We start from the raw sequence: 21,264 nt of genomic DNA on the forward strand, positions 1-21,264 counted from the left end.
GGGTGAGAGGAAACCCCATCCAAAACTCTGATTTTTAGGAAACAATGTTTACTTCTCCATCACCCTCTTTCCTCCTTTCTTTCCCTTCTCTTGTACTACTTATGTCTAGGGGCATCATAAAACATTTGCCGTGTGGTTATAAATACATTTAAATTCTTAGTCGCTTTGAGGCAAAACTCTTTTTTTTTTTTTGTAGAAAGTCACAAATAACAACAACTGTATTTCTGATATCCATTAGTTCCATGGTTCCCTATTGGCTAAGTACTGCGGAGCCCCCAGTTTTTCAAAAGCCAAGCCATGGACTCCCTACTTATGAAAATTTTGATATCTCTATGGTAGCTTTGTTGGGTCATTAGAACTAGCGGCAATCAGCAAATCCAGTTTACAAGTCTCCTGCATCCTAGGAGATCAGTGTTCCGGTCACTTACAAAGACGCTATGAGCACTCAAGAAAGCTCATCTCTGATCTGAGAAGTGAATCAAAGAACTATGTAAGCAGCAGAAGCTCTCACCACTGATCACTCAGTCTTCTCCCCTTCTGAGAAGTCCACACAATTTCAAGCCAAACTCCATTTCCTTAAGGATTAGAACCCTTAAAAAAAATATCAAACAGCACCTCCCTGACAGATCTCTCCTCCACCTCCGCCATCACTCCAATAAGCTTAACAGGAAGCACTGAGCAGAAACTGCAGTGCTAAGACTAGCGGTGAGAAGAGAAGTGCCTGGTGGAGCAGCTGCAACAGCCACTGCCAACTTCATTCCCCAGAATGCCTCTGGACTCTAGCATAGCAGTCCAGAGGAATTCTTCTCAAATTAAGATGGGGTGGATGCAGCCTCACCTGGTACTTCTCTTCACTGTGCTGGGATGAGCACTGCCACCCAGAAAATGGCTTTAAAAGAGGATGGCAGCAAGCAGCAGCAGCAGCTGCAGCAGGTCTTGTGGGGCCCTGCCATTTGCCTCACCATACCAGACACTGATGCTGCACCTGAATATACACACACGAGTTCTCATCAGCAGCCCTGCTGACAGTGATTAATGTTCTGATCCTAAACATTAGGCCAGTCTATGTGCCTATAATGCCAGTAAAATGTCACACTATCCCCGGGCATAATGCCATGCAGTGTGATATTTTGCTAGCCTAGTGTGTTAGGTGTGTGAAGCAAGGTGTGGGCTGAAGGTCCAAGAAGAGCACATGTTTAAACAGTAGGCAGTGCTCTTACCTGCGGGCCATGTGGAAATACATCATCCCGTAAATGCAGTCTTTTCTCCAGGTCCTTGACAACAGCAGCTTTGTGATCTCTAATTGAATCTTCTGTTGGCAGTGGCAAAGGCCTAAGATTTTTCTTCACCGTTCCCTGGCTTCCACTACAAAACAAATCTTCTGTTAAAATGCTGCTTTAGCATTTCATTAACACATGCTTCTTTTCTTTTTTCTACAAAAAACCACTGCCAACAAAAAGAAGCTGTTCAGATCCAGCTAGGGTCCATATGTGGATTGAGTACACCCAGCTCTGTAACTTATGATGCAATGAGGGGGACTTCAACTCTCACCCTCTACACCAAACAGCTGATCAGTGCAGTTGCAATTTATTTCATGGGCTGAGTGGTATAGCCCTTGCTAGTGCACACACACTGTATGGAACCAAGGTCTTAGTCAATGATCCCAATCATTAATGAAGAAAGAGGATGGCAAGTTCTAAATAGACTACGGCTGTGACCCACTGGATAACTATTATGGATACTATTACAATATCCAGTATAAAGTTCCTGTAGATGCCACAAACTTCTGTTAAAAATAAATTAACCAAAGCTAAAAATGCAGTTAAAGTGAAGCAAAATGCAAGTGAAACTCATTGCAATAATAAGGTCTGGAGGATGCAAAGGTTGACACCAGCTTGGTGGGATCCCTGTCCTCAAAGAAGCAGCATGGCCAGTGCAATAGCTGAAGTTGATAAAAAACTGCTCTAGGGACCACAAAACCTGCTTCCCACCAGTGCTCCCCCCCACAATTGTTTAGGGGTACTCTCATTTTTCTACTCATATTGAAATACTGCCCCTCAATGAGGCCAAACTTAGATTCACAAAATGTTTAGGGGTATGCATCCCCCTGCACCCCCCCAAAAAAGCACTGTTTGCAACCTTTATTAATTAATATCAATATTTAACCCCACCAGGGCACACCTGCTCCAGCTTGTCTGAATTAAGTTTTAGTCTGTTCAACCTCGTTCATTTGATCATTGCTTCCAAACACTGGAAGACAGAAATGCCAGCAACTGGATGTTTAGCTAGTAAGGTACAAGGCATACTGGTGACACTAAACTCCAGACGATCTGTCCCAATAGGTTCATACAGTGCTGTATCAATAGTGCTCCCCCTGGGCAAAAGAATAGAAAGTGCTAAGTGGAATTCAGAACTCCCTGGCCTAGAAAGCACATAGTGGTCTGGCAGAATGAATAAGCATGCATGGTAAAAAGATCCTCCTCTTCCCTACCATACACTTTCTGATTTGGGATATTCTAAATACAGAATATCAAAAATAACCTTGCCTGTGATATTTTACACAGATTCCTGGAGAGCTTTCCTTCAAAGGACCACTTTTCCTCCTTTTTCAATAGCTCATCAATGTATAGGTTCTAACAATGGAGGCCAATTTGTTAACTGTGCTCAAAACACCCTACCCCACAATTATTATTTGGCAGATGTTTCCTATGGACAAACCATCCCTGCCTGTGCTTTCACAATGGCTCCCTCGTACCAACTTGAATGTGTAACATTTTCATCACTTACGGAGTTGGCGCACTTTTAGGTAGACCCATGGCATTCGTTGGGGGTGTAGAAGGAAGAGAAGGTAGAACAGAGCTGAGGAAGGCTACCGGGTTCTGAATTCGACCAGTTGGAGAGAGAGGAGTAGGAGGCACATTTTGCGGCTGGAACTGATTCATGCTAGATACAGAAAGCAACAGTGGTGGCAACACAGGTTCTTTGGGACTTGTAAGAGGCTGCTCAGTTTGGTTTGCCAACCCTCCTGGAGGCCTTGTCTGGGCTGGTGGGGATCCTAGGAAGTTCTCCTTGTTGGTTGTCCTCTGGGATCCTTGTGGTATGTTGCTGAATGAAGGCATGGGGGAGCTGGAAGGGGAGCTGACAGCTGGGGTGGTGTTCTGAGATGCCAGGAACTGCTTAGGACGGGTGTAGGTGAATGTCTGTGTCGAGGGACCCTTGTTTTGCTTGTATGTAGTCGATGAAGGCTGCTGCTGTTGCTGGTTGGATGAAGTAGCAGAGTTCAGTGTGCCAGTACTGAATGGCAACTCTTTTGGAGGTGGGGGGGATGGTTGCTGTGTTTGCTGTTGCTCAAGCAAGACCTGGGTGTGTAGCTGTTTTAACTGGGTGGGATCCCTGCATACAAAAACAAAAATGGATGAAATCTTTATTAGGGCCCATAAGAAAACCATTGTGACGTGCGAATCAGGCCATAATATACTATACATATTATACATAATATAATTTCTGCTTGAAATAAGAATATAAGTAACAATTAAAATGGAATTCCATTTCAGACATGGCTAAAGCTTTAAAAATGCCTTCTTACTTACAGTTTTGGTTTAGCCAACACAGGAGGTGGCTCTTTAGAAGGTGAGGTCAGCTCCTGGTTTTTAAATATCTGTCCATTGATCTTATCCGGGAAGCAGTTTGGTCTGGTTTGATTTGTAGGCACTCCTCCACCCTCTGATGAAGCTTCACTTCCTTGATCATCTTCCGGAAGCTTAAAGTGCACATGAAGGCCTATCTTGGAACTTGACCGGGGTTCATTGTGGTTTACAAGAACTCCTTCCAGTTTAGGCTTTGGAGGCTGATCCACCCGTGGAAGTGAAGGGGCAGGTGCAGAAGGCTGCTGCTCAGCAGCAACTAAACTGATAGAACTTATAGTATGGAGAGCAGCATTATTATTCTGGTCCTCAGGTCCTGGAATAGCAAGCATTACAGTTATGGCCTTGGTAACTCATCACACAAATCAGTGACAACAGGGGTGCACAGAAGGGGCAAAAGGCATTTTGAGTGGTGTGCAAGCTTTGTCACTCATATCAGATTACTGAAAGCATGACAAAATATTTTAGGATTTTTGTTTGGGGATGTGTGCCTGTGACCCAAATACTGTATATGCTGAACTTGATTACAGTGATAGCATACACATATTAATCAGAGAGACCTAAAATACCGTATTTTTTGCTCTATAGGACGCACTTTTCCCCCTCAAAAATTAAGGGGAAATGTGTGTGCATCCTATGGAGCGAATGCAGGCTCCTTGGCTTCAGCGATAGCAACGCGAAGCCTCCAAAGTGCAGAGGGAGCTCTCCCTCCGTGCTCCGGAGGCTTCGCGTTGCTTTCACTGAAGCCTGGAGAGCGAGAGGGGTCAGTGTGCACCGACCCCTCTCGCTCTCCAGGCTTCAGGGATAGCTGCCTGAAGCCTCCGGAGTGCAGCGGGAGCTCCTGCTGCGCTCCAGAGGCTTTGGGTTCCTTTTGCTGAAGCCTGGAGAGCAAGACTCTCCTGGCTTCAGCAGAGAGGGAGAGCTGTGCAGCGCCCCTTCAGCGAAGCGGGAGGAGAAATGGAAGGGGCTCTGTTTCTCCTGCCGCTTCGCTGAAGGGGCGCTGAGCAGAAAGGGGGATAATTTTTTTCCCTTGTTCTCCCCCTCTAAAACAAGCTGCGCCCTATGGTCGGGTGCGTCCTATAGAGCGAAAAATAAGGTACTCTAAACTTGATTTTCTTGCAATTGGTGTAAACAAGCCTTGTTTAAGTTGGTGACAGATAAGGAGCAGTTAAAATGGTCTGCTCTTCCGGCAGTGTAACTGCACAATCCTGATTAAAAATACTCAAGAAAGCAGTGAAAACAGAGTGATAGAAGTCAAATTTATGAATCCTGACTAGTAGGAACATGGATGAGAGGAACGTTAAACGTATGCCTGGTAAAATAAAAGACATTAGAACCCCACTGACATGTGGATCTATGGATCAAGACTAATATTTTAATACGCCTTTTAAATTTTGTCACATTTTATTTTCCTTATTTGTTTCAGTTTAGTCACCCCTTCACAAGCACACAATACTAATCAATAATTATGAAACACCTGAACAAAAAAAAATAAGCCCCCCCATTATTATAATACAAACTTTTAATGAAATTGGTGTCTTTAGGCACATTCAACTGAGATATGTCACCAGATTGGATTGAAATATTTTCACAGTGGAGGAAATGTATTTGAGAAAGGCTGCTTCCTTGCCGAACCCAAACACTTTTCTATATTCTCTGAAGTTCAGGCCACATATCAATATGTCTGTGATTATTGCAAAGGGATTATTACAGTGTTCTCTTACCCTTTACAGTTAAGCGAGCTGTACTGGAGACTGTCCCATATTTATTGCTTGCAGTGCACGTAAAACTCCCAGAATCTTCTGAAAACACCTCCGCAATGACCAACGTGCAAATCTCCTCTGAAAACCATCACAACGGAATTGGCAAATTTTACCACAGAGCAGGTGCGAATTAACAAATAAAATAATCATGCTATAGGGTAGGGTACCAGATACAGTAAATGGGGGCCCTCCAAGTGTGCCCTGTTGGGACTACTTTAATAATTATACTCAGCTGGCAACGGTGTTGCTGTTTCTTTGTTGCATGACCAGAAAGTAGTAGACATGTAGCTAACTGTGGCATTTTTCAAAATACTGGTAGCCATCACAATATGTGGAGGAAAGTGGCCATTCAACCCAGAATTGACACTATCAAATATCAAGCAAGGGGCTAATTTTGAGCACCATCAAAGCCAGTAGAGTGAGCAACAAGCAGATCTGGCCCATGAGACACAATCCACCAGGATGTTCTGTTCCATAACTCGCGTTGAAATTTCCATGCATTGTTGTAATGAGGCTCAGGGATTATGGCTCTTGAAGGGGAAGAGCCATAGCTCAGTGGCAGGGCTTTAAATGCAGAAAGTTCTAGGTTCAATCCCTGACATCTTTAGGTAGGGTTGAGAAAGATTTCTGCTTGCAATCCTGGAAAGCAGCTGCCAGTCAATGCAGATAATGCAGAGCTAAGTGGAACAATGGCCCAATTCGGCATAAAGCAGCTTCCTATGTCCCTATATTAGTTTGGGGAAGGCAGGGGACTGGGAAGAGATTGCTGGTTAAATTTTCAACTGGCAGGGGAATGTCTTAGGCTGCTGGTTTTGATGCTGCCCCAGAAAAACAGATTTCAGGTATAGGAGTCATGGAAGATGGAAACTGTTTCCATATATATGCCTCTATATATACAGTATAAATACAAACATGTTCTCAGGCTGCTTCATAGGAAACCAAGCCCTATGAGTACACAATTGAAATAGTATGTTTAGCTTGTAGAAGGGAAAGTTAAAGGGAGACTTGGTAGTGGTTTTCAAATATTTGAAGGGCTGTCACACAGAAGATGGAGCAGACCTCTTCTCTGTTGCCCCAGATGGCTGAAGTAGAATATGAGGATATTGTAAGCAAACCTTACAGACAGCCTTCGGAGGTGGTGGGTTTTCCTTAAGCAGAGGCTGGGTGACATGTTGTCAGGGCTGCTACAGCTGCAAGATTCCTGAACTGAGCAAGGGGTTGGACAAGATGACGTCCAGGGCTGCTTCAAACTAAAAATGTCTATGATTCCAAGAAGACTAGCACCTATTTTTCACCTATCTTTCTGTATGTTAGTTGCTGGTCTATACCTTTCATTGGAGTGTATATTCCAAATGTCTATTGGCTGACAGAATAGCATTTTATTTACCCTTCAGTACCACCTTTAAGCATCTTATAAGTCTAAAGTTCTGAAAAGTGTCAAATCTCTCTCTCTATCTCACACACACGCACACACCCTAGGCTAATTGTTTTTGTGTTGCTTTTACGATGTCACTATCCAAAACCCATGTAGTTAGAATCAGTACAGTTAAACCTTCTTGGCTCTCACATGATCTAAACTTGTTCAGTTGCTCTGGAATAGCAGCCTTTGGGGGAGAGGAAAACGTGTGCTTCTGAGGTGAACGCTCTCAACATCTTTTGGCAGGTGGCATCCCATCTGCCAGTCCCTGCAGGAAGGGAACGTCTGTGCCACTTTTATGAAGTGCTCTCTCACATCATGTACAAACAAGTGAGTCTTCTTTCACCATCAAAAGCATTTCAGAGAGCACAAGGAGTGCCATGTCAATGGGATCTAGAGGAATGGCACTGCATGGGGTCTCCATGCCCTTTAATTCAGCATTGCCTGCAGAAAATCTGCGCTGGTTTGGAATGCATTGAAAAAAATCTAGTAATAGTCAGGATTCACCTCTCAAGAGGTAGAATGCACGACGTGGCATTCTCCGGTTTCAGAGGTGGAATGCCTGAAGTGGTACTCTCAGATTTCATGAGTGGGGCGCGGATGTGGGGAGCTGAGGGTTAAGAGAGAATAACTGGCATGGCCTGAGGTGTGACACAATACTCTCCAACTGGCAAGCAGGATAAAAATAGGACATCCCTACATCATCTGGTGCACATTTCACACTGGAGAAAAGAAAGGATTTAATACTGACTCCTTCATTCACATCTAGCCTGGGAAAAGAACAGTCCTCTGATCTGAAATAAGAGCAATCACAGGAGAGAACAGGATCCTTATCTCCCCACCAATGAAAGTAGTTAGTGTCCGCTTTAGCAGCCTTTCCAGGGCTGCAATCCTGTACCCAATGGTCTGGGAATTAGTCCCACTGAACTCAACGGGCCTTACTTCTGAGTAGAAATGTACAGGACTGCACAATCCTATACATCTCTACTCAGAAGTAAACCTTGTTGAGTTCAATATGGCTTACACCCATTAACTAGATATATGATTGCCGCTGGGTTTTGCAGAGGGTTGGGGAACTTTGGACCCATCATGGGTCCCAGTTTGGCCTGCTGTCAGCTGCCTCCACAGGTCACAACTACTTGCCCCTTACCTGACATCAGATGTGAAGTCAGGTGTGGGGTAGGTAGAGATGCGGCTGGCTGTGTGACTTAGCTCTCTTGTAGGGAACCTGACTGCGCAGTGAATCCCTGAAGTAAGCAGACTTTCAAGTCTGCTTATCAGCAGCACTTCAGCACACGTGTGGGGCTCTTTGCAAGCCCTGCATGGTGCTTTCAAGTCAGCTGACATCACTGTAACATCAGGTGATCGACAGGTGGGTGCCTCGGCCCATCAGTGATATTTGGCCTATAAGGGGTAGGGGAGATAAGGGCATGGCCTACTGGTTAGATGAGTCTGATGGTAAACTTCACAGCAGATAACATCTCTGTTACTCTCAACAGAAAACGATATAAAAGGCAGCAGACCCACCACTATGCCAGCAATCCAACGCTTGGTAGAGCAGAGTGCTTGATAATGTAGCACAATGCTGCAGAAAATGTGTCTGTTTCTCTTACACAGGGACTGCAAAGCTGAAGGCAGCACATTCTGGCCTCTGCAATCAGCCAAGGATTGAGGCCTATGGGAGACTGCTTTTGCCTCCTAGGAAAAACATAGTGACCAACTTTGCCTCATCCATTAGCCAGAGAAGGAGCAGCTGCAATGACTTTCTTCCCCCATTCCTGGCAGAATTAACATTTAACCCCCAACTGCTGGTTGCCCTGGGACTGCAGGCATGAGGGGAAAGAACAGGCTGGCCCCATCCATTGGCCAAAGCTCAGATGCCAGCTGCTATTCAAGGAAGAACACCAGCAAAGGAACATCAGCCTGGCCCCAACTGGATATAAATGCCCACATAGCTCACCTCTTCGTTCTGGCCTTAACTAGCTGATGATTCCTTTCCCTTCCCTTCTGTGTGTCTGTACACTTGGCAGCAGTGCTTGATAGTCTCTCGCCACCCACCCTTGATGTGAGCTGCTTTGGAAGACAGTAATTGTCTGACAAGCAGGATACAAATACAACACGTGACTAAATAAATAAATACCAGCTATTGATTTACTTATAAAAGTATATACCACCCTCTCATAAAAATTGAGGGCGGTGTACAAGAATATAAAAACATACATTAGCCATGACTGTCTCTGTGCACTTTCTGGAAGAGGAACTGGAATGCTAGACTGCAGTCATTTATTTTTTTACTTTTTGCTTCAGCTTGTGTATGCCACAGTGGCATTTGGTAAGGCTCAAATAATGGAACATTTATGCATATAAGTTAAAGAAGTGTACTTACCTGGCTCAGCCATAGAGCGAGGTTCTAAAGGAAAGTAAGAGAAACATTACTCCATTCAATATTTATTTCAGTGTTTACCCTAAGGACCCACCAGGTAATTAATGGGGGTGGGGTCTTAACTATTTTTTCAAAATGAATGGGCCTAACTTATTCAAGTTCTTTAATGTCATCACCACCACCACCACCACCAACACCACTTCATCTCTGTGTGTGCCACCTTTCCACAAAAAATATGCTCAAAGTTGCTTACAATGAGAATACATCACAAAAATCAACCACCGCACTGACAAACCTTGCAGGGTTGTTGTAAGGATTGCTGAGAAAACACATGGTAAGCACCCTGAACCCTTGAAATGCACTACAGAAACAGCAATGACTATTTTACAAATTGTGGTAAAGGAACGTAAGTTCTGGAAATACCATGGCTCACTACTTTTTACTATTCAGGTGCATTTACATCTAGCATACAACAAAATATTACAACTCTCCATGGGCATAGCCAGGATTTTTGTTATGGTGGGGCAAGACTTTTGTTAGGGGGTGCAGAACCTCAGTTAGCTATGTATTTTTATTGATTTTTATCAATAAGGGGCAGCTGCCCTTCCCTGCCTCCCCTTGGCTACGCCCATGCAACCCTCAGTACTGCCAACCCTTTCCAAAGAAACGTCTGCAATGAAACGAAAGCCTACTTTTCTGTAATATCCTGAAGTCCGGGGAGTCTTCTATCAACGTCCCTTCTCTGTACCACTCAACCTTTGGAGAAGGGGCTCCTTTCACTCTGCATTCAAACACAACCAGCTGGCCCTCAGAGGCAGATATTTCCTGTAGCATCTAAAGCAGAGACAGGCCATAACATGGTTTTAAATTACTGTAATTTTAAAATTAAAATTGAATAATTATGTGCCAATAGTTGTCTGTGTTAAGAAGAGCTGTACCTTTGAATGTCTATGTGCGCTGGAAATTTTATTTACTCTGCAGTGCAGAGACATGTAGTGTTTTCAAATAGCCATGCACATAAAAATGTGTTGATCTGTTCTACAAAAGTGACTCTAGATACCACGCTTGAAAATGCTGGGTTGGATCCAGATCGGTGATTGCAATTGCAGAAAGAACCAAGATCTATCAAAGGCTTTCCAATGGAAGTTGACCTGTGCCAATTCTTCCATCACTTTGCACGGTCCTTACCCCCAGAGGTTCCTCAATCCCCCCCAGAGCAGCTTATTCAGGAAGTTCAGGGGATTGCAGAGGGAAGAAAGAATTGATAAACATTGCCTCCTTGCCCCCTTCCTCCAGTGTGAGCAGAGCTCCGCTGAATGCAACTCGAGGTCCAACCCCAAAACCCCGATCTTCAGAGAGATATTTTATGGTAGAGGAAACAGCCTGGGGACAGTTAGGGACCCTTTTAAAAAAAAAATATTGTTTCATTTTAGGTTAAAGTCCCTCTTGATAGCATCTATTTGTTTCTCATTGTGGAAAAGCAATAAGTAAGTTACCTTAGTAAACACTGGAGCAGCTATTATGGGCCTTCCATCAAGTCCTTGTAAATAGTTGGTGGGGCTTTGACTCTGGAAGATAAAACAGGAAGATAAAGATACAAGAGCAGTTATCAAGCAGCAGATTAAGGAAGCCCCTAGTCCTGACACTTATGTAATTCCCACCTCCTCCAGTGCAAGATTAAGAGGGAAGTCCACGTGAAAAACATGACACAGGAAAACAATTTGATGCAAACTTTGCAGAGAAGGATCAGTGCATTTTCCTAAGGGTGTTACATAAAAACTGTCCCACATTAGCCTCAGCATTTCTTCTGGAGCCTCTGGAGAAGCCAGAAGGCCTGACATGATGACACACAAACTGTTCATTTTCCACAACATTTCCCCTCTTTTTTAGAAGACTGACTGCTTATCCCACTCATTCGCTGAATAATTCCTGAAGTCCATCTAACGATTGTCTACAATGACTGGCAACAGCTCGCCTAGATGTCTGGCAAGAACCGTTTCCAGAACTAGAACTTGGGACATCCCGCATGAGAAGCATGTGCTCCACCACTGAGCTATGGCTTTTTCAAAACCATCTGGAAGCAGAATTAAAACAGGGTTTCCCCCAAAGCACATAATATATCTCTCGACAGACAAAAGATTGCCCACCCGTCTCTTAGGGAAACATGCAAGCGATCTCCAGCTTATACAGTTTCTCTTCCTTGAATGATATAAATATTTATCTCTCTTACATGGTAGGCGGGTATCGACACAGGATGTACCATAGAAGGTTGTGGTTTCGGTGTTTCTTGATGGGTGGTATTAACAGGAGGAGGAGCAGGAGGAGGAGGCACATTTGAAGAGATCTTGGTGCGGTTTTGGTATCTGGGAAAATATCCAAGAAGGTATATTTATTTACAAAGAAAGCAAGTTTCACCGATAGGTCATTTTGTTTGCTTTAAAAACCTTTATTTGACTAAAGCTCCCAACAGCAGGTTCCCCCTTTTCTCTCACACAAAAAGAGAATGCCTTTTGTAAGATGATGTCCACTTCAACACACACACCTTATCTCACTTAAAAAATAAAGGATCGTTGTGGGTGTGCCTTCCTATGTTCCTAGATGTGTGTATTAATTAGAGTTACAGTTTACCTTCCACCCCTGCACCATCTTTCCAAATGAGATTGCCCCCACACCCCGCATGTGCTCTTCCCCCCTAATTAGGGAAAACATATGGTACATGTATGGTTTTCCTTCTAATGGAACAAACAGCGACCTAGGAGAGATTATCTAGTTTGGGAAAATGGCACAGGAGGAAAGAGAACCTCCATTCACAGTACTATGGTCACGATCCAATTCTCTGCCACTCCCACAGCTGCTTTCAAAATAAATATAAATTGGTGGGAAATTCAATAATGGATCTTCAGTGTCTAATCTATTTTAGCTCTCATACACATGGACTTACTGATCCATTTCTTCTTTGCTGGTGCTCGTGTCGCTTTCAGATTCAGAAGAGGAGGCTCCTGTGGGAAACCAAAAGTCAGTTTACGTGGCACCACATTTAATAATACCTTTTAACTTCCTCACTGAGGTTTTCATTTATGCGATAAATGTACAATTATTACTAACTTCTTGTAGAGATGGATCCTTGCATCTTTCCCTGGGCCTATGCATCTTTCGCAGGAACGTTGCGCTGTACAATTGTGCAAATTTCAATATGATATATTCCTTAAAAATAGTATTTCTCTTCCAGCTAAGGTTGTAATTGCTATTGCAAGTGTCACGGGGAAGGACAGGACAGCACAAGGTTTGTATGCAAAAGTTCCTAAGCAGGACTGGGAAAGATTCCCTGTCTGAAACCCTGGAAATCCGGTGCCACTCAATACTGAGCTTTAAAGTTCTGACTTGGTATAAGGTAGCATCTTATATCCTTAAGATCGTTTTGTCAGGGTGACAGATACCCATTTGGTATGAAGGTGCACTAATTTCCCAATACCATTTTGTGACTTTGTGGGCTGGGTAATACTTACTTTTAAAGTGTTGGTTAGCTGGAGTGAGCATTTTTCTGCACTGCTTTCCACTCAGCTTCAATCAATGACAGGAGCAGATAGGAATCTAGCACCATTCATAAAATGTATTTTGGTTTGGACACTGCCAGTATTTTTGTGTAATAAATCATCATTACCGCTTTATTTGTATGCTACTTTTACCCTACACAAAAATCATTCTTCAAGTGGGTTTTAACAAAGGGAACAACAATAAAGCACAAAACTAACAACAGGAAGAATAATTTCATAACAGCAGCAATAATGAAACAGCAACATATGGGCTAATTCAACAGCAAAAAAATGTGCTTGCACCCAACAGCGAAGTGGGTTTGCTTAAGACCACTTTTTGCAGCCAACATGTCTACTATTAAGTCATTACTGCTTTTTTGTGGTTGCATCGCATATTTAAAAAATTACAGCTGTGATATTTTTTGTATTTGGAAGCTGTATAGTATACAGAATATCACCTTCATGCCCTTTCGTAGAGCACCCAAAAACTGACCACTGCTGGCGACAGTAGTCTGGAAGAGGTATTGGAAAGGATGTGCACTTTCATGCCAAATGGGTGTCTGTCACCCTGGCAAAACTATCTTAAGGATATAAGATGCTGCCTTATAATCGAGCCATATTTTTTTCAAAGTACTGTACAACAGCAAGGTTATCCATCCCCTCTGAGCCCATGTTCACACCAGACTGTAAAACAGTAAATTTAGATTATCTGTCTGTATACCCACCTATCTAAAAGACTAAATAGGCTAATTAACCTGTTGCTGTGCCATATCTATCCTAGCCAAGAAGAAGTCGATCTCCCCTTCAGCACAGCTATTTCCTCCTCACTCATAAGAACATAAAAAGAGCCTGCTGGATCAAGGCAATGGCCCATCTAGTCCAGCATCCTGTTTCACATTGGCCAACCAAATGCTTGTGGAAAACAAGCAAATGTTGCCTATCAAATAATTTTAATTGAAGAAATAAATTCAAGTACCTTACTCTATCAAAGAGAGAACTGTTTGCATTCCATGCTCTTGGATCACTGATTTCCATTTGGAACAACTATGCAGCAAAGCCACATAAAACCAAGTTCACAGTACAACTTCCTTTTGTTAATTATCAAGCGCTTTCTGTTCCAAAGAGGCCTTTACCTTCTACGTAGATCTCTGCAGAGGTTGAGTCTGTCCCATAGATGTTAGAAGCAAAGCAGGAGTAACGCCCTGTGTCTTCTTCAAACGCTTCAACAATAACTAGTGAATGCAGCTGTCCTGACTGGATGATGTGAATATCTGGTGAGTTTTCAAGCTCTTTCCCTTCACAGTACCACCTGAAATGCAAGAGCACTATTTGTCACTGTAATATCCATTTGACAAAGAGACAGGCTGCAAACGCAACAGTGAAAACAATGCCTGATCACCCTAAGCAGAAACACACATCACACAAATGAAATTGAAGCAAACAGAGGAATGTCCTGCACTCTTCAGTTATTAACAGTAACAGGGCCACATTTTGAAGAGAGTATTTGGATCCTACTAGCTGATCAGTAAGTTGCACAATAGAAGATAGAACCGGTGTAGAGTAGTGGTTAGAGAGCTGGACTACAGAGACTGAGGTTCCTGCTCAGACTGGAAGCTTGTTGGACCAGTCACTATCTCTTAGCCTAACCTAACTTTCAGGGTTGTTATGAAGAGAAAAAGCAGAGTGAGGAGAAAATGCAGAGGGATCCTACTTGGATGGTCATTTCCAGAGGGTGATCTTTGGCCTTTTAAGCGGTGTGTGAGGAAATTGTTTTTGGTTGTTGTTACGGTATGTATTTTTGTGTTTTTATATTGTAAAATGCACTGTGATTTTCGGAAGAAGGGCAGTATATAAATTTAATAAATAATAATAATAATAAAGTGCTGTTCCCAGGATTCTGGGGTTGGGGGAGGTGTGCTTTAAACATACAGTGAATATGCTTGGGCTATGTAAGAAGCGCTAAGGAATGCTAAAACTCGGCAAGACTAAAACAGAGCAAGGCAGATATTATTAGGGGAAGAATTAGAAACAACAATATACAAAAAGCTAAAGGCAAGGTCTAAATGGCAAGGATGTCAGTAGATCTTTATAAAATAATGCTTGATGCAGATACAGAGATAATGCTTCTCTTTCCTCATAAAGCTAAAACTCAGGGCTACTCAATAAAACTTGACTGGCAGTAGATGCAGGACAAAGAGAAATGGAAGTGGTTCTTCACCCAATGCTTTAACTTATTGCATTCATTGCCATGAGACGTGGTGATTGCCACTGGATTTTTTAAAAAATTGGACAACATCACATGCGCTGGATTCCGTCCTAATTTAGGCAAATGTGTATGATGTCATGCAGCCGGAGGTGGCCTCATGGGGCCCGTTGCAGCCAAGGGAAGGTCTGATGGGGCCCACCACAGCTAAGTCCCACGGGCTGCAGAATATTGAGGGGGCTCAGCCCCCTGCTTGAAATCTTTTGGGAGGCCTTGGCCCCCTGCCCCCCCCCCCCCGATGGTGCCCCTGGACCTGATCATGGAGGATAGGTTTATGAGGGGCTATTGGTCATAATGGCTCAATTTAATCTCCTTGTCCAAAGGCAGTATAGCGGAGGCTGGGGGAACACAGCTAGGAGGGGTTGTTGCATTCATTAACTGGTAGTGGACTTCCCACAAGCATCTGCCTTGTCTCTGTTGGGCACAGGAGGCTGGAGCAGACACTTGGTGTGATCCAGCAATTCTTTTGATCTTATGTAGTACAGGAGGCAGGAGTAAGTGTAGGGCAATACAACTTATGCCTAATAAAGCAAACATGGAGATGAGAGAGAGATCACAATTGCTTCAAGCGATGACTTCCTTCCTCATATTGATAATCTGTGCATTAATAATCTACGCAGATCGGGTCCTCCCTAAAGAGGGCATGTATTGCGCTGAGACCTGGAAACCGACACCCTGTGTTGTGGGGGGTATGATTGGTCAGACACAACACCCAGTTGTAGGTCCCTTGTAACTGGGTGCAATCTGGCCAATGGGACACAGTCCAAACAGTTCGAGGAACCTATTTATACCCATGCACGTGACCCAGAGCATTCTCTTTCGGCACGTGCATTCGGAACACCTGCCCTCCTCTCCCTACTTTTAGGGTTTTTGCGCTTGACCTTGCTATGCCGTTGTGTGTTGTCTGTCGTTGGGACAGGGGCACACAGTGGCGTAGCGTGGGGGGTGCAGGGGGGGCTGGCCGCACCGGTCGCAACATCGGGGGGGCGCACTCGCACTCGCAGCTCTCTGCCCTACCTGGCTCACTCACTCTCTCTCACTGCAGTGCTGGCTGTGCGAATCCAATCCGAGCCGCCGCCCACTGTGGAGGGGGCTGCCAGGCGTGCGGTGCGGGGGCGCAAATTACTTGCCTTGCCCCGGGTGCTGACAACCCACGCTACGCCACTGGGGGCACAGCAGGAATTTTCCCCACTTGGCTGATTGGCTGTTGCCATTTGGGTTTTGCCTGCCGCGTAGCAAATCATCACAACTTGTAAGGTTGCGGATAGGCTCTGGTTCAGGTGATAGGGATGGGAGAACGCTCTCGCCATCCCTACGTGAAGGGTATTCCGTTAAAGGAATCCAGGGACTTCATGGTTTGGTCAACCCCTGAGAAGGGGTTCTGCCCGTGCTTGAGTCCAGGGGGACATTTGGGTGGCGGAGATAGCCTGTTCCCGGCTTTCCACTTATCCAGGTGTTCACCCTTTGCTGACCTATGCTGGAACCCTGGGTCAGCGCTACCTGCATGGCAGGGAGCTAGTTGAACCAGAGCCTATGCAACCAGTCACTTTCTGTAATCAATAAAGTTGTGGCCTAAATTCTGCCAAAAAACAAAACTAAAATTTGAGTCAACTTTAGGGGGGAGGTTTCTGGGCCTGAACACACAATTAAAAAAAAGTGTACACTCACACCACCAAGTGTGAAAATAATACATGTTTATTAAAGGGATTTGGAATGCATGGCATGCAGCAGCTGAGGGCTACAAACAGACTCCCATTTACTCTGTAACTAGTGTACTCCCACAGCTGGTTTGGGAAGCGTTAGCCACAATCCATATGTATCCTGTATCTAGACTGTAATTTCTTATGAAATACTGTGTTTTGCTATGTTTCCCTCCCAATCAGCTGTAATCCAAACTGTGCAAAAGAACAAAACCACTGCATTTTAAGCCAGTAATGTGTACACAGTCTACAGCTCATGTCATTTTTACATGTGATGTTCATATTTTAAGATCAGATGGGAGACAACATTACCCATTTATGAGAGAAGACACTAATTTGCTTTCCCCATCCCATGTGCAGAATAGCTTAGTTCTAGACAGACAAACTTTCAGGAACAAATCTGTAAACCTATGACAGAAACATAGGGCAGGAAGGAACTTATGATCTAGTATTTCTATATTCCTACCCAGCAGGATCCATACATCCAAATGTTTTAATATATTTAATACCAATTCCTGTAGGTTGGCATAGTAGCAATGCCACAATCAGGCTGAGTTGCAATGACCAGGGTTGCACTCATTCATAATTTCAGTAGATTGTTGTATTATGGTAATACCATTCACAATAAATTAATAGTTCTTGTTATGGACAGAATTCTATACATTTGTTTTGGGTTTATCCTTGTGTGTTATTTCTCATAAGCCATGAAATCTTGATGGATGCACATGAATGATGAATCAGAGATGATGTATTCATCATTTTGATAGCTTGTATTACTCTATATACATCCACCTTTGAAATAATGCAGTCAGCATTGCCATCAGTCATATTGGTGCAATGCTGCTGGACAGGAAAATCTCCCTCTGTAATAATCAAAACAATGTGACTAGATACTCATGGTTATAAAGTGACATTTAAAAAGTAAAGAAAGAGGGCGGGACATAACTCTAAGTGCTACAGACAGGCTGCTTCCATATTACCTGAAACAAGGAAACACAGTACAAAAGGACAGTAATTTTGATTAACTTTGCACACCTAATTTATAGGTAGAGGTGCATATTTAGAAATCATTGCTATAACTTAAGTATTAATGCAATGCAACTCACCATAGTGAGGAAGACTGTGACCAAGCGACTGGTGTGCCTGATCAGTCTCCTGTTCAGGGGCTCACTGCTGGTGAGTATAGTCATGGTCCTTGCTCTCTCTTCTTATGCTTATCATTAAACTGTTCTTGGCCTGGACAGCCCTTTGAACAGAGCATTGCCCTCTGCAAAGTAGGACACATGACCATCTTATGAAAATGGTGTTCGGCCACAATCTGCCAGGTTGAACTGCTGCCTAGCAAAAATTGCTGCACCATTGTGACATGTGGTATTGTATACCACCAGAGGATGTCATAAACATGTGAAGTTGCTTTCTACTTAGTCTGACTATTGGTCCATCTAGCCCTGGAAAGACATTTTCCAACAGGTAGTGGCTCCCTAGTATCTCAGGCAGAGGTCTTTCCCAGTCCTGAAAGATGCTGTCCTGCCAAAGAGATTGTATCTGGGATGTTATATGTGCCAAGCATACCGTATTTTTCACCCCATAGAGCGCACCAGCCCATACAGCGCACCTAGGTTTTTTTTTGGGGGGGGGGAATAAAGAAAAAAAAATATTCCCCCCCCCAGGTGTGGGGCTGGGGCAGGGGAAGCCCGAGCCGACCCCAGCCCCCAGAACAGGCAGCTCTGCGCAACCCTTGGGAGACCGGCACGAAGTCGCACCGGTCTCCCAAGGGTTGCGCAGAGCTTCCTGAAGCCTGGAGAGCGAGATGGGTCAGTGCACACTGACCCCTCTCGCTCTCCAAGCTTCAGCGAAAGCCTGCATTCGCCCCATAGGACGCACACACATTTCCCCTTCATTTTTGGAGGGGGAAAATTGCGTCCTATAGGGCGAAAAATACGGTATATTCTGTTCTCTCCCCATTCCTGACTGACGTCTTTCCTCAGAAACCCACATCAATAAAAGCACTGTAAGTGTGCTGAATACTGAGCAGTCCCTCCTTACCTTCCAATTCATTTATGGGTCTGGATTAGACCCATAAATGAATTGGAAGGTAAGGAGGGACTTGGAGGTAATTGGAAGGTAAGGAGGGAAGGGAAGGTGGTTTTGACCTATAAAATCCTACATGGCTTGGGACTGGAGTACCTGAAGGTACCTCTTCCTATATGTAGCCACCCATGCCTTAAAATCAACAGCTTCCTTCCTTCTGAAATATGGAGGTTGTCCTGAGGGAAAGGGCCTTTTTGGCAGTGCCCCCCTGGTTGTGGAAAACTCCGTAAGGAGGCTCACCTGGCACCCACATAAATGATCTTTTGGTACCAAGCAAAGTTTTTTCTTAATTGTCCCAGCTGGGCCTTTTAATATCTTATAAGCAACATTTCAATATAATTTCATCATCATTGTTTAATATTTTCTCTAATGTTTGATCGTGGTGGCTTAGCTTTTAACTTTTCAAGGTTAATTTAGTACTTCTGAAGTTTAAAAGCAGCTATGTTTAGCAATGTTTTGTTTTTTCATACTGATTTCAGTTTTTGTGTATATTTGTATCATTGTTCTGTTTTCAGGTTATTGTTTTTTAATTTACTGTATGCTGCCTCTTCCATTAACCAGCAGCAGTTTCCCAATATTTCTGGCAGAGATATATTTCTGCTTGCATGCTAAGTTCTTTTAACTGGCAATAGCAAGGATTGCTATTGGTTTTGTGCATACAAAGAACTTTCTCTACCTCTGAGCTATGGTCCATCTGTTCCCCAATTTAGTGCTGACAAATTCTAGCAGAACTCAATAAAACAAAAATAAACTGAAGAAGGATGCTGTATCTTGGAAGAGATTGTGGCTGTGATCCTAAACATACTTATTAGGAAGTAAATCCCATTAGATGTCATTCAACTAAGTTTTACTCACAGTAGACCCATTTAAATTAATTAACATGACTAAGTTAGTGCCATTAATTTCAATGAGTTTGCTCTAGGTAAAAGAATACTACCCATTTAATTATGTGGGGCTTATTTCTAAGTAAGCATTCTTAGGATCAGGCTGTGAATGTGGTTAGGAACCTTAAGTGCAGACGATCTGAATTCTCAAACAAAGCATGGTTAGAGTGTGCTTCTCTCAGGTATTCATGTGCATTTGCCAGAGAGTGCTCTCATAGAAAATGCATGACACATAGCCTGTTTATAGGGCTTCAAATCCTTTTGACATGGGTCAGGCTAGCTGTGTATGCCAAGCCAAAGTAAAATTAACCTAACAGAGGTGAGCTAAGTAGTTTGGAAAAAATGCAGGCACCTCTGAGTAGAGATGGCAAATATGGGTCACTTACAACCAATGGAGGAAATGTCTAAGATCGTAAGACTGGCCTTACTAGGTTACACTCATGGTCCATCTAGCACTGTATTCTGCCTCGGTGGGCCAGCTCTGACGTAGTATATGGCATTCATGGGAAGCTTCCTGGAATGTTTCCTGTGGAAAATGCTTCGGGGAATATCATTCATCTCACTTGCTGAGAGCCAGTTACTGTGATCTGAGACTAGATCCCAAGCTAAAGAGTTCTAGTCCATAGGACTGGCAGATTCTAGGAATTATCGGTCTCGGTGAAACATTTCCACATTTAATATTGTAGTGAATGTCCAAAAGTTAGCAAATGTTGGTAAATGATATGCATGTATGAATGCTGACAATGACAAATGAATTTTGTGAATGCCACCCTGAATATACACCAACATTTCAGACATACAGAAGTGAATGCTGACATGTAGTTCATTGCCAACTTTGATTGGTGTCTCTCTCTTTAAAAGGTGAATTTTGGACAGTCCCTGCAACATATACAGCAATGGGGGGGGGGGGGGGGAAAGAGCCAATCCTGTGGCTGCTATAGGGTAACAGAGGAAAATAGAGTAGTAATAGAATATTCACTTGCTGTTCACTCCTGATGCTGTTAAGAATTTAGGGACTGAATCTACAGGAATACCATCTGATTACATTGAATAATGGCCACTGATAATTACATCTGTCATTGTTTTGTGTGCATTTTCTGAAACCTATATCACAATATCCATACCATATAGTGACATCAGGTTCCCAAATCCACTGATTCCAAAACACATTCTAGTAAGTCCAATTCAATTTGGCGTGCATCCACTTACTACAAGGTACGAGAGATTGAATTGTCCCTCACCAACCCTTACATTTATGAAAGGATTTAGAACCACAGAATTGTAGAGTTGGAAGGGACACGGAGGGTCATCTAATCCAACCCCCTGTAATGCAGGAATATCAACTGAAGCATCCATGACAGATGGCCATCTCACCACTGATTAAAAACCTCCTACAAAGCAGACCGATATAAAACTTTATGCAAATCGAATTCTTGAAAGTGAGTTCACACATGCATGTCCATCACTTGATGACTGCTACATCAGGGAGTGACTTGCATATGTGAAATGACCACCACAGATCCAGCACCTTAGAGCAAGCATTAGTATCCTTAGACAATCATGAAGTTAAACACTATGGGTGCAAT

The 21,264-nt window shown here is 43.5% G+C and overlaps 1 protein-coding gene across 6 annotated transcripts in view; it reads right to left on the reverse strand.

Annotated features, from left to right (window-relative positions):
• Positions 1-21,264, reverse strand: part of MYPN (myopalladin) — a 69,487-nt gene that overhangs the window by 17,869 nt on the left and 30,354 nt on the right. For all 6 annotated transcript variants that reach the window (XM_028729397.2, XM_028729398.2, XM_077930535.1 and 3 more), the window contains 10 exons: positions 13,874-14,049; positions 12,149-12,206; positions 11,438-11,570; positions 10,704-10,775; positions 9,900-10,041; positions 9,211-9,234; positions 5,369-5,485; positions 3,591-3,960; positions 2,788-3,393; positions 1,221-1,365 (listed from right to left, as the gene is read on the reverse strand). In XM_028729397.2, coding sequence (XP_028585230.2) covers positions 1,221-1,365; positions 2,788-3,393; positions 3,591-3,960; positions 5,369-5,485; positions 9,211-9,234; positions 9,900-10,041; positions 10,704-10,775; positions 11,438-11,570; positions 12,149-12,206; positions 13,874-14,049 — 1,843 coding nt within the window. The remainder of the gene's footprint in view (positions 1-1,220; positions 1,366-2,787; positions 3,394-3,590; positions 3,961-5,368; positions 5,486-9,210; positions 9,235-9,899; positions 10,042-10,703; positions 10,776-11,437; positions 11,571-12,148; positions 12,207-13,873; positions 14,050-21,264) is intronic.

This window comes from Podarcis muralis, chromosome 6, assembly GCF_964188315.1.
Source record: "Podarcis muralis chromosome 6, rPodMur119.hap1.1, whole genome shotgun sequence".
Lineage (NCBI taxonomy): Eukaryota > Metazoa > Chordata > Lepidosauria > Squamata > Lacertidae > Podarcis > Podarcis muralis.